This window comes from Tauraco erythrolophus, chromosome 6 (genome assembly GCF_009769465.1).
Source record: "Tauraco erythrolophus isolate bTauEry1 chromosome 6, bTauEry1.pri, whole genome shotgun sequence".
Classification (NCBI taxonomy): domain Eukaryota; kingdom Metazoa; phylum Chordata; class Aves; order Musophagiformes; family Musophagidae; genus Tauraco; species Tauraco erythrolophus.
The window spans coordinates 18872182-18885161 of record NC_141470.1 but is presented as its reverse complement, the minus strand read 5'-3'; the positions used below and the strand labels follow the sequence as shown (position 1 = coordinate 18885161).

The 12980-nt window shown below is 38.5% G+C and overlaps 1 protein-coding gene across 1 annotated transcript in view; it reads right to left on the bottom strand.

The window, feature by feature from the left end:
• Positions 1 to 958: 958 nt before the first annotated feature.
• Positions 959 to 12980, bottom strand: part of NELL1 (neural EGFL like 1) — a 299689-nt gene continuing 287667 nt past the window's right edge. Inside the window, exons 17-20 of the mRNA XM_086613002.1 lie at positions 9895 to 10088; positions 4210 to 4386; positions 2262 to 2486; positions 959 to 1009 (exon numbers count right to left, since the gene is read on the bottom strand). Coding sequence (XP_086469128.1) covers positions 959 to 1009; positions 2262 to 2486; positions 4210 to 4386; positions 9895 to 10088 — 647 coding nt within the window. The remainder of the gene's footprint in view (positions 1010 to 2261; positions 2487 to 4209; positions 4387 to 9894; positions 10089 to 12980) is intronic.

Below are 12980 nucleotides of genomic sequence, written 5' to 3'. Positions count from 1 at the left end.
CAGTAACTGAGAATGGCAGACATCATTATTACTGTAAATACAAAAAAGGAAAAATTCTGAATTCATCAATGATGTGACAACTGAAAACAAATTCTAACCTAGTCAATTTAAATTATATCATCTTAAGGCTCTCTGACTGTTTTATCACTGCACAACCCAGAGGGATTATACCCTTTTCCAGCACTTGCAGCTTCTCTTGCAAAACAGAATACTGATAATGACCGGTGATTCTTTCCCAAATATGTGTTGGATTGACAGTGGAATGTGGTTTTAGTTCCATTTCTCCCTATAGGAGCCTTGCTGCTGCTCCGCATGTTTGGAGAAGAAAGTGCTTTTTTTACCATTTCCTTAAGTTCATGGCATTTAATTTTATAAATTTTTAAGACAGACTTATTTTGATTACTTCCATTCTGTCCAATCAAATATACCTTTGGATGTTTTAAAACATTGGACAGCTATGAAATATAAGTACTATGCAATTTGACTGTACATACATACATATTTTCATAAATACATCTGACAGGGACCTTGGAACTAAGTATGTGATATCATGGGACAAAAATCACAACAGGCTGTCTTATTTGTAAAATCTAGATTCAAAGTAAGAAGAGCTGAATTCTATCATGTTGTCAATACACAAATTAAACCAAAAATACATCATTCGTTTACCCATGAAATAATTTAAACATATTTGCAAATGTCTTGACAGGAAAAGTGTGTAATTTACAACACTGAAAACTTTTAACAACCATTGACTTATATGCGCTGTACTGTAAGTCACCCAGACAAGGCTAGCAAGGATGAGCATAGTGATAGGTCCCAAAGGCAACTCCCAAACATCTTCCTCATGCGGAGACTTTGGTAATTGTCTGTTGTACAAAACGCCAATGCATACGACTTCATTTCAGGTGTTAACGTCATCAGTTTTCCTCCCTCGGCACAGTCCAGTCTGACTATGTCAGTTATTGTTGAGACACTCTAAATCCACCGAGCAGCAGACGTTCCCATTCTGCACAGACAAACAAGCAGGTGTCAATCACCTCCGCAGAACAAAGCACAAAGAACAAAGGGGTTGGTGGCACACAGAGATGGATGCATCTCTGACACATCTACCGCATATAAAAATCTGCTTAAACCATCATCCCAAGGTGTCCTCACCGCTCCCAACTGCGGTGGCTTTTTGAGGAGGCCGACGTTGCCAAATAGCACTCAGCTGGCCTGAACTACTGGATGTGACAGACTCAGTGGCCCCCACAATAAAATACAGCACAGCAATGGCAACAAAGATGATTGGATTTATTTTCTCTCGTGCAAGAAAGTTAATGGAGAAAGTTCTGATCTGATCCACACAGAGAAGCTTTCTGTTTGTCTGAAATAATCATGTAATTTAGATTCTTGTTTCATGGCAGATATGCATGGGGAGGTGGGGGGAACATATGGCTTTGGAGTTAAAACCATTGTTAAATATCTTTCTGCAACATCCAGTCATTTACAAAACTACCTTATGTATTAAAAATACAGCAACCACCAAACCTTCAAATGAGCAATTTTTTTCCTTTTTTTAATCCAACACAATCCAATAGGAATACCTCTGAAGAATGGCAGAAAAGCTACCTTCAATAATTTAAAGCCCTGGAGCAACAGCTTGGTTTCCCACAGTGAAGAGAACATTTTATATAACCCAAACCAACATTTTCATAACTCTGATATTAGTGAGGCAGGGTCATCACTGCACGGAGCAGGGGAGACAGACTGCACTTCTGCATTAGAGCCATTGGATCAAATACGTCTTGATGAGATCAAGGAACAGAAACTGTCATGTTCCCTTTCCACTTGTGTTGTGGGAGTGCCTTCACCTCTAAGCTGCAATGTGTTTCTGCTTGTGGACTTGCTGGTGAAACTTTTATTAGTGGTTTTGGCTCTGCTTACTAGCTCTATAAAACACATTTTCATGAACGTCCACACTAGGTAATTATTAAAATATTAGCCTAGATTCATACTGAGAATGCCTGAAGGGTGCTCTGACAGAACGTCTGAAAGTTGCACTGAAAGCTACATGTCTGCGCTCAACATTTTCAACAAGCACAGAATTGTTTTGTTTCCACCCTGCAAAATGCAAAAGGTGTGGGTTTTCTGTAGGCTCCTGCCCTCGGGTCTCATTTACTTCCCCGAGATCTGAATGTGAGCTTCCAAGGGCAGAAAGCGACTGATTTTCTGCAGCAACGTACATTTCCATTACCATTCTACCTTGCCCATCCTACCTTGCATTTGCAGGTTGTACAAGGAGATCCCACCATTGTCCATACAGCACCGCTAAGTCTTGTGATTCCATAGCCATCTAGACAGGTTTTCCTGATGTCGTAGGTGATGTTGTCAGCGAGACAGGGGTCATTGACACAGTGAGGACAGCACTCTCCTTCCGAGATGGCTGTGTACTCGCAGTTTAGATTTGGGCACAGAAGAGGCCAACAATCCACCTCTCCTTCCTGTAAAAATTGAAGCAAAGCTCATTGAATTGGTTGCCATTTATTAGCAACCAAGAAGCTTCGCATCCTGTTGCATGGAAAAGTTTTATTCTGCCAAAATTGAAATAAACTTAATGGATCAGCTCTCAGTTTGGTTGATAATATAAACGCACGTTTGAATACTGAGCCGAAGTTTTCCAAACGTAGTAGATTATCATTTGGTTGTTTTTTGACTAAACAACAACACTGTCATCATCACACCAGGATAACTTGAGCTCTTTGGGGTTTTTAAAGGCATCATTAAATACTGAGTTCCAATATTTTCCATAAACTATAATTTTTGCAGTGATCGCCTTGCAGACTCATGCCCTCTTTCTATGACTGGTCACATAAACATCTCTGTGGGGTCACAGCAACTGTTTAAATAGAAAATTAGCACTGTGGATAGATGTAGGTTAGTATGTTCGAGAAGCACTGAATATCGGTCTAACTAGCAACTGCCAAAATTGATTTTACTGTCAACTCCTAAAGGAATTGTTAGAGCAACAGCAGTTATGTTCCACTGAGTAATTTTAATTTTTTTTTTTTATTTAGCTTTGTAAAAAAAACAGTTTAGTAGATAGAAATATGGAAAAGAGAGAATCATTAGGACACTTCTGTAGAGTATTGCCATGTGTGTCTAAACTTAACCTGCGAAGGGCTCCTACAACTTGCATTATGCTACTCTGTATGCTACTTCAGATGTTGATAATGCACAGAACCTTACACATAGCACTGATTTAGTGCATCACTGTCTTTTAGCTCTGTATGTTTGTTAACCCAGTCATAAAATTAGGCAAAGTACCGCTGACCACAAACTCAGTATCCCTTGTGAAATTTGTCACATCTAATATTTGCCATCGCTGCTGGCTGCAAACGTTTCTTGCTGTTCTTTCGCAAACGTTAAAATAAAATATCTTAGGAGAATACAAAATACGATACTTACTGCTGCACATTATAGATAATTATCTCTTAACGGTAACTTAGCTTTGAATGTAATTTGTTTCTGATGCTCAGACACCTCTTGATTAATATCATATATAAAGACAATATTACACAGACAGCTATAAATAGACAACTGATAATTTTAATGAAGTTCATTGCTGCACTAATTAGCATATCTGTGCAAAAATTAAAGCTTTAGGGAAATAATGTACAGTGTCTAATGAGAAATATTCTTTATTTTGCATGTTTGTCTAGTAATTTCAGTTTTCTTTATCATTCTTCATTTGGTTAATTTTTGCTAATTCACCATGTGGTGTTGGCTCTCCATTTTTACAGCATTTTCTGAATTAAAAAGAAAAAATATTGTATTATCCCTTTTGATGAGACAGGTACACCAGCTGATGTAATTAAAAGCTGAAACTCTAACTAAATCCATCACACGTGAAAAATTTTTTGAGAGTCATCAAAAGATCAGACGACCTTACAAAAATTCTCAAAAGTCGACTAATGATAAGTTAATATAGGGTCAAGGTTTTCAAGCTTTGTCAAGCTTTTCATTTTGTTCATTAGACTTACTTATTCAGTACTAAAAGGAAAACTGATGGTGTAGCTTTCAGTTCTCTGGTGCTCTGTAAGTGCTTTATCATCATTCCCAGTCTGAAAAGCAGGCAAAGAGAGAGACAACAACCTGCTTCCAGGTATGCTTTGCTAAAAATCATAATCATTATTCTCGCTTCGTTCTCAAACTCTTTACCCATACCAGGCAACGGCACTGCTGACAGCTGTAGGTCCAGTTGTCCCCACTGCGGTAGAGCTTGTGCCCAGTTTGGTCGAGGCACTGGCTGGTGACACGGGTGTCACACTCTGGGCAGCAAAAGAGATCAGCGTTGGGGTTCTCGCAGTCGCAGGCTGTCCTCCGGCAGAAAATCCTCCCGTCCTGCAAGGAGACATTGCCCTGCCGTCAACCACAAACTGCCAGGCAGCAACCCAGATAAGGCCACAGGGTGTGTGTACAGATAGATAGATAGATAGATAGATAGATATGTAAAAGGTATATATACATATAGATATCTTAAAGGGCATATCTTTGACATATGAGGAAATATTAAGTTCTTAATGTAGTTGATGTTATCACCACCAAGGACTGGATCCTGACAGCTGTGGGTAAGTAATACCTCAAATACCAGTACCATCCCAATTTCTATCAATGAATGGATCCAATACTGTCTGAATCTGAGAATACTGTTTTCTTGTCTCCAGCTAATTGAATTTAAAAGAAATCAATATCTCAGAAGAAATACAGTGAAGCAATTTCATATCTCATTGGTTACATCAACGAACTCTTTAAGCAGTTGCCACTCTAATACATACAATATTTGTTTAGCACTATTTTGACTGACTGTATCACTGTGAAGAAAATAACTGGAATAAATAAATTGAAGTTATGAAGGTTGTCCCTTTAACTTCATAGGAGCACAATATAGCAAAATCACAGTGGCATTATTCACCACTGGTTCTGTTCCACATCTGGACCTACAGTACAGCAGTTTAAAGCTAAATGGACTTATCATCATCCATTATAATTCTGTGCATGTTTTAAAGAGGGCCTGTATTCCACAGGCTCTCCAAAATATTATTTCGTTAAATATTTGCTTACGGTATTGGATGGCCCACTTTGTTAAAGACCATTAAACAGAACTGTTTGAGATAAACAGAATTGCTTCTGCATGTAAAGAGAAAAGGATATATCCTCTTCGCATCAGAGAAAAACAAATTGATTCTAATTCCAGTTATGAAAATTAGAGGGAATATAGTGCTTGAAATTATACCCCTTTCTGTAGGTGAGCCAACATGCTGATATGCCACATGTAGACTGAGAACTGATATCATAGTTAGCAATGGGATGATTATTGAAAAGTTTTGACATGAACTTCTTTTGCATTGACCGCTAGCTATTGGATTAGTCTTTATTCAAGCTAAGTGTCACATGCAGCCAATTTGAAGGTAGAGCTGTGAGAGGAACAAAGCTATATTCTGCTTTGGATCACAACTGTACAATTCCTAAAACAACTCTACACATTTCATTGCAGTTTTTCCATATTCTCATCAGAACTTTGTTCAGAGTCTAAAAACCTGTATCTGATGTAAGGAGGAAAAGTCTTTCTCATTGCCATCAAATAAAGGGATACCTATTAAAGGAAGGGATTTTATTTCCTCTTGATCCTTTTAAAAAGTGATTACTAAAAAGAGTCACAGAAGCCCAGGACGTGTCTGCCACAGGCAGATGAAATAGCCATAACCACAGCATGGAGCACAGGAGGTTGTTTTGTTTGTGTTTTGACATAGGAATCTGTGTTTGGCTCTTGTTTTTAAGCAAAGCCAGTCTTGGCCACAACGCAACATGTACAAAAGCAGCACCAGAGAATCACAAAACCCCTGTCAGTCAGTGTCACTGATGCATTTCATCACAGTTTTGAATTTATTAGAATATCACTTTCTGTTGTAAGAATAATTAAAATGACTTCTTATGCCTTACAAGGAAAGTCGAAGAGAACACAAAATTATGGAAAAGTAGAACACATGCTAAGTTATCATGGATCTGAACTGCTTTTGCCACCCACAGGGCACAGGACTAGGTTTCTCTATGGTCTTTATTCAGTTTTGTATCAAATTAAGGTAACTAAGGATTCTCTGCTTGTAGCTAGTTTGCTGCTTTAGCTGTGGAAGAAGGAATAAACAAGCTTTATTTCCTTACTTAGCAGTTTGAGTAAATCATAAGGCAAGGAGACTGGCAGTGGCCACGGGTCTCACCAGGTCCCAGTGCTGAGAATAAACCCTTTCCACAAAACAAACAAACACACACCAAAGAAAGAAGTCATCCTCTCCTTTCAGCAAGTGGTGAAAGAAGAAAGCCGAAAGCCTTCCCTGACAGAGACTTATGACTAAATCTCAGTTCTTGCAGGTGGGAAAGCACAACCATCTTTGACCCCTTGCTGAGGGCAGACCTCAAGCAGCAGCTCAGCACAGAAGCTCTGCCAGGCTGACTAGCTCCAGGCACATGGGGTTGCACCAGGCATCGGGGCAACCCAAAGCCCTTGACGACAGCATTCTCTCTCCTCTCCATAATGGACTGCTGATTAATAATGGCTAACAATACCCTCTCTGCTTAGTTCCAACTCTGTTTCCAAGCTTTCAAGATTAGTTTTCAAATTCCCCTTTCAGCTGGTGACCATGCTGGTAGTTCTGCGCTTCTCTGAGCTCCTGTGCTGTTACCTCTGGGGAGCAGCTAACCTTTTACGTTGCCTTTGCTCTCTGTATTTCAGAACACTGACAAAGCCTGATGCTTTTGCCAGAGACCTTTTGGTAATGATAATACACTGTTATCTCTTTATTCTTTAAGCATCTGTGTTTTATCTACAGCCTCATTAGTTCCATGCCTTTGAAAAAACGTTTTTATTCCTATACTGCAGTGACACAAGGCCTTTATGTGTCAACATCTCACTTGCATCTTTGCAGCTCTACAGTAGCATTAAGAAATATATAGGAAACTGAGAAATACATAGAAAGCAACTTATTTTCTTTTGGTGGGTAATAGCATATAGTATCTCATTAGTACCTCTTGCTCCCCACCTTCCTCACTGAATCAGTTCTACATGCTTCATAAGCATCAGCAGTATGAACACAAAATTATCCTTATCAAAGGAAAAACTGTCAGACAAGGGGATAGTTGTAAAAGGGTGACTCAAGTTTCCACAGAGCCCCAAAGCCAATTTGGACAGAAATCAGACCCTGCAGAAACCAAACCACCAAACTGTTCTCACCCTCAGGAACGCATTTCACCTTGGCACATCCACCTGTTCCCAATGCTGTGCTTATCCTCCAGGCTTTTTTCACACAGAGAATGGAGGGTTGTTTTAATCAGAGGACAGACTCAAAAGCCCAGATATAGCCAGACTGTACAGACAGGCTTAGTTTTTTCATGGGAGAGAGCAACAGCTCCCCACTTCCCTTAAAATTTCTACCAGTCTCAAATATGACTGTGTATTAAATCCACGAGAATTCAGGAAGATGCCTGTAGAAGACACATGAAATATACTTAGGGTACTACAGTAATTTATTGTTTTGAGAATTTATGTTTTTGTAAACTTCATATTCATTCCGATGAACGAGGATGGTTTGAAGAGACTAGGTCTGATAAAACACTGAAATAATGCCCTGTGCTTCAATAATGACACTTTGCTTCATTATATAACTGAAGTAATGTAATTTCTCATACTCCATAGTATCCTAGTCCACAAATAACTTTACTTAATGAACTTCAAAGTTAAGGTATTTAATTTCCCTTCCGCCAGATTTTAAGTTAAAATATTTTCAAGATGAGATCTATGTGTTTCAGCCAATGCACAAAATACACCCATGACCTTTCCTAAAATAACCATAACAAAAGAAAAGCTAAAAGAAAACAATTCTTTTAAATCTGAAATGATGATTTGTCTCCTAGATAAAACAAGTGAGTAGGATCATTTCAAAGTTCAAGTAAGAAGTATAAGGAATGATTTAGTTACACTCTGCCCTTTTCCTCACTGAAAACTCAGCAGGCTGCAAAAAGGTCAAGGAGGGCCAGCTCTCCGTGCGACTACATGAAAAGGATAGAGTCCTGCAGCAGGTTTGAGAAGTAGTCTGGTGTATCAGAAGCTATCACAATTTATAGAAATACATCTCAGTAAACACTAGGTGAGGACTCTAGGTCCTGCCTGGGATACGACAGAGGAAGAGCTCTCCCTGTTTTCCCTGTTGTACAGACAAGAATTTGGCTCTTCATTCCAGGCAGCTACTGGAATGAAATTAAATGCAAATGTTAACTCACAGAGGAAAAAACTGGAGAGTGAGGAAGATATAAAGCAAGAATCATAGCAACAAACAGTGCAAGGCTTAGTGTAAAATATCTATATACAAGTTAATCATTTTGTATATTTTCATATACTAATAAGAACATTCAACATAAGAAACAAGTGCAATAAGAAATGGCAAATAAACCAAATTACAAGCAATCTAAAATGGGAATACTAATAGTTATAATTCTGCAAAGGCAGACCAGATGTCTTCACATATATTAAACTGTTTATTCCAATGACTGGAAATCCTTTCATAAGCCAGCCAGTTCCCCAAGATTACAATAAAGGCTTGATATATATTCAGTGGAGTTGTACACTTCAGCTTCTGAAGGGAGGAGTTTTAGGGAGCTTGAGGCTACTTGAAGCAAAAAATATAGCAACTAACAAGAACATATTCCCTTTTGAGCCCAAAACAGCAGTGTACTTTGCAGGTTCTATTCACTCTAAAGTCTTGATTTTCCCATCTGCTATGCTATTGCAATACAGAAATGATGAGGCTTATCGGTTTCTTGCAATTTCAGAACAACTCTTTCCCCTTGTCCCTCTCAAACCCTCTACTGCTTCTCATGCTCCATGTTCAGCTTCTCATAGCTCATTTTACTTACACTTATGCAAGGGCCAATAGTGTTCTGCTGTGTCTAAGGACAGCTTTACCAGTGCTATGAAGACATCAGGTCAAAGGGGACATAAACCATCAACCATTTCTAAGATTGCTGCATTTCTAAAATTCTTCTAAATTCAATGACAGCATTCCTCTTTTAACTAGTGAAAACAAAGAAAGCAGAGTCAAATGTTCTTTTAATTTGGTTACCCTACTCAGAAAAGAACTGACAATTTCCAAGGGAAAACACCAAGACACTGATCTAAGTTTTAACTCTAAGGTAGATCTACTTATAGTAAGCACAGCTTCTCCAAAGATGCAGAGAGTGCTGCACTGCTCAAGTGGGGGAGCTGCCAACACAGCCAAGCTGGGATGAGAAGGAGAAAGCTGGCTCTCACCCTTCTTCACTTGAGGAAATTAAACGCCTGCTGCTAGGTCCTCTAACTTTTGACTGATGCTCAGGCCTTCCTTCTCACTCAATTAATTCACATTATTCCAAGTAAAGGGAAACATCACCAACAGGAAGATGGCTGAATACATTACTTGTTCAGAGAGATGCATATTCATGTGAAGGAGAAATTGAAAACAGTTTTCAACATTTCCAGTAAGCATGCTAATTGCCTGCACATTGTGTTAAAGGGTAATGAAAGACCGTCATCAAGGCATGCTCTGAGTGGCTCTGGCCCACAAGGTGACATGGTAGAAGCTCAGCAGGATTAGCAATTGTTCAGCTGTGTCTGTGGTCGTGAAACAGAAGAAAAAAAGATGACTTTGCAGCATAATTTCCCCCATCACAGCTTCTGTGCCTACAGCAAAGCTTACCTTTTTCCTCAGTGCCTCAGGCTTAGGCTAATATTTTTGCCAACACCAGTGGCAGTGCAATATTGGGTTTCTGACATGAGTCCAGAGAATTAAAGGATTTCTGAAACCCAGACCAGCTGGATCTCACCTTGCAGGAACAAACGGAGCATCTGTCCTCCCTCAGGGTCCACACCTGCCCATTCCGCTTGAAGCCGCCTTCATGGGGACAGTCTCCAGTGCAAGATGGTCCAGAAGGACAAAGGCAATCAAACCCTCCTGCCAGGTTCACACAGGCTGAATCGTTCCAACAGGTGTGGGTCTTCAAGGCACACTCATCAATATCTGCAAAACAGCAGATTTATAATGCTTTGTACATTTTTTTTCACAGATCAGATTTTATTTCTGTATTAAGTAATTATTGCTCATCTGCCTTGCAGGTGGAAGAGGGTGCTGCCTTTCTCATATTTTCCATATTTACTTGCTAGACATCAAACATTAACTTTTTTAGGTTACTCTTCAGTGATTGTTTTGATTCCATCAAGAATTCTTAAACTATCTCCAGCAGGTTTAACTGTAAATGCTGAGTCTGACATAGCTAGTGGCATTGTATATCAATGATGAATCTGAACCTTCAGGCAAGGGTGTACAGTGATTTCCCAGTGACTGGAAACTAGTGAACAATCTGAGTGACTTCCTGTCAGTTAGACCACTCTCTGTTCTGGATTTTACACCAAAGTAGAAGGGCACTATACTTCGTAAGTCCCTAGCATGATCAACATCTCCCATACTAAAAATGGTCAATTGTGTCCTTTTCCCATTGCTGGAAGATACAACTGAATTTTAAAAAAAAAAAAAAAAAAGAAATCAGAGGCACCTCATACAGGTTTTCCTTTTAAGTCTTAGAACAAAGATATGCAGGAAAAGTATGATTCAGCAATGACACAAAGAAATAAGTAACAAAAGAAAACATTATACACTAGAGAAAAGTGAATTACAATATCCCATTAAAATTGCTTTCGGAGGGTAAAATATAATCATGCAATATGAATTTATCTAGGGAGTTAATGCAGCATTCTTTTTCTTGCAGTGAAAATCATGAGATTTTTAAGCACATTCTTAAAAACAGGTATTTCTTTCAGAAAATAACTTTGGATTCTTTTTAAACAATATATTGACAGATTGTCCAGATAAAATACCAGTCAACTGGTGTGTGTCTCCTGTTCCAACATGAACAATAAAACTGTAAGCAACAGTGGGAGGAAGGATGAAGAAGAAAATCCTTTAGATGTATGTGATGCTTTCTGTCATGAAAATTCCAGAATATTTTTATATGAATTCAGAAACCACAAGGAAGAACCCTCACACTTACTATTTAAAATGACCTTATTGCTAGCATGAAATTTTTAACTGTTCAATATTACCCAAGAGAATTTTTAATTCCTCTCTAAAACAACACATTTAAAATTCAATAGAATTTAGACAGAAAAATTACCTAAAGTCTAATTTAGGTGGGATGTGATGGCCAGTTGCCCTACTTTTTAGACAAGTGCCATGAGTACATGAGTCAACTCCTCAGAAAGCCAGATCTTAAAAAGACTTTCTCAATTCTCTCAATCTGCTGAAGGAAACTCTGTAACAATCAAATCACTAAATTCCCTCTGACCTGGTTAGTAAAATTCCTGATTTCAATTCACAAATAGTCCAGGAAACGGAAGTGGAAAAGTGATAGTGCCCTTGAATTTGACCAAATGCAAAAATGAACCTGCACAACAAAGTCAGAAGCCTGGGCTGCTAGAAAATAGCTGATCCTCTTTTTGGTTATAGACCCAAAGGGAAGCTGGAGGTAATTATACTGCAGAAGGGCTTCACTCCTGGGCTAACCTGTGGGCCAGTCGTTTGACAGAGGTGTTCTCAGTGGCCTGACAGCATGATTCAATTGCTCGTCACACAGGCTTCCCCCAAAATGGTGTATTTTGCTGCCCTGACAGTCTTAATTGCCAAAAAAGAACATTATTGCTCTAATGCATAGCTCAGCACTGAGTACTTGAAAGGTCCACTATCAGTGGTGTAAAAGGTGTTGCACTAAGAGAAATTAAAACTTGTAGTTCATTGTTTAACAAGTGCCAGAGTATCATAGGAGGTGAAAACCATGAAAAGTGACATGAAGAGATCTATAAATGAACTGGTATGAAATGAATTATATCCAAACAGCTACTGTAAATATAAAATAGTCTTTAAAATATCTCACTTTCCTTTCAATAGACTTTGACTGGTATTCTTGTGTTAAGGACAAAGGTATAAATGAAGCATTCACTTTGTCTTTGGTGATTTCACCAAGCATCATCGGTGTTCTCTCCCCTACCATATTAAGAGCTCTTTAAATAGCATATATACGAGATGTAGAAGGATCGCAGTGCAGATTAGAAGGGTAGCTTTCACAGTTCAAAACTAAAAGGATTTCACAGATGACTATAAAGCCACATTGCCTACAGAGTTCCATGTAATTGCTTTACTTATGACACAGAAATCTAATTCTGTTTCCATGTAATTTAACAGATTTATGGAAAGCCAGATGTTAGCAATTATAGAAACGAACGTTATTCATATTCTCAGTAGTACAGACCTGTTCACACTGCACAAAGCCAACTTAATCTGTTACACATATCCAAAAGGGAAGAACACCCTATTTACTTACTGCTACTGCTGTTCTCCATTTAGCACACATAAAAAGGATGCTTCCATTAAGAGCAGCCCAAAGTGGTAAATGGGACATTCTTGACAAAGGAACCAATCAAGCAAAGCTGAGTAACATAGCATGAACATAAATTCCTAATTGCTACTAAGTTTGCTCATTTTTTTCGTTCTTTATGCAAATGATGGTTTCTTATTATTTTATGGAATTTATTATTTAAAAGTTTTAGTCATTAATCAAATATAAAAGGCTTGGACACTGCACTCATTTCCAGCTGAACTTTTAATAGAGTTAATTTTCTGAGAACATCCCTTTGGCAGTTTTTTCTTGTCGCTGATTACAATTCTAAAAGTCAGAAGAAGCAGCCAATATTCCCAGTAACTTGAGGAAAAGAAGTTATAAGCATAACAAGTTTTTGTCCCTTTCACTCTTTCAGCCTCAAACCAGATTGCCAAGGGGTGGATAAGTGAAAATAAACACGAAACAAAAATTCCCATATTGTTAGCTCCCACTTAGCCTAAGAAAGTATTTCTGTTTAATGA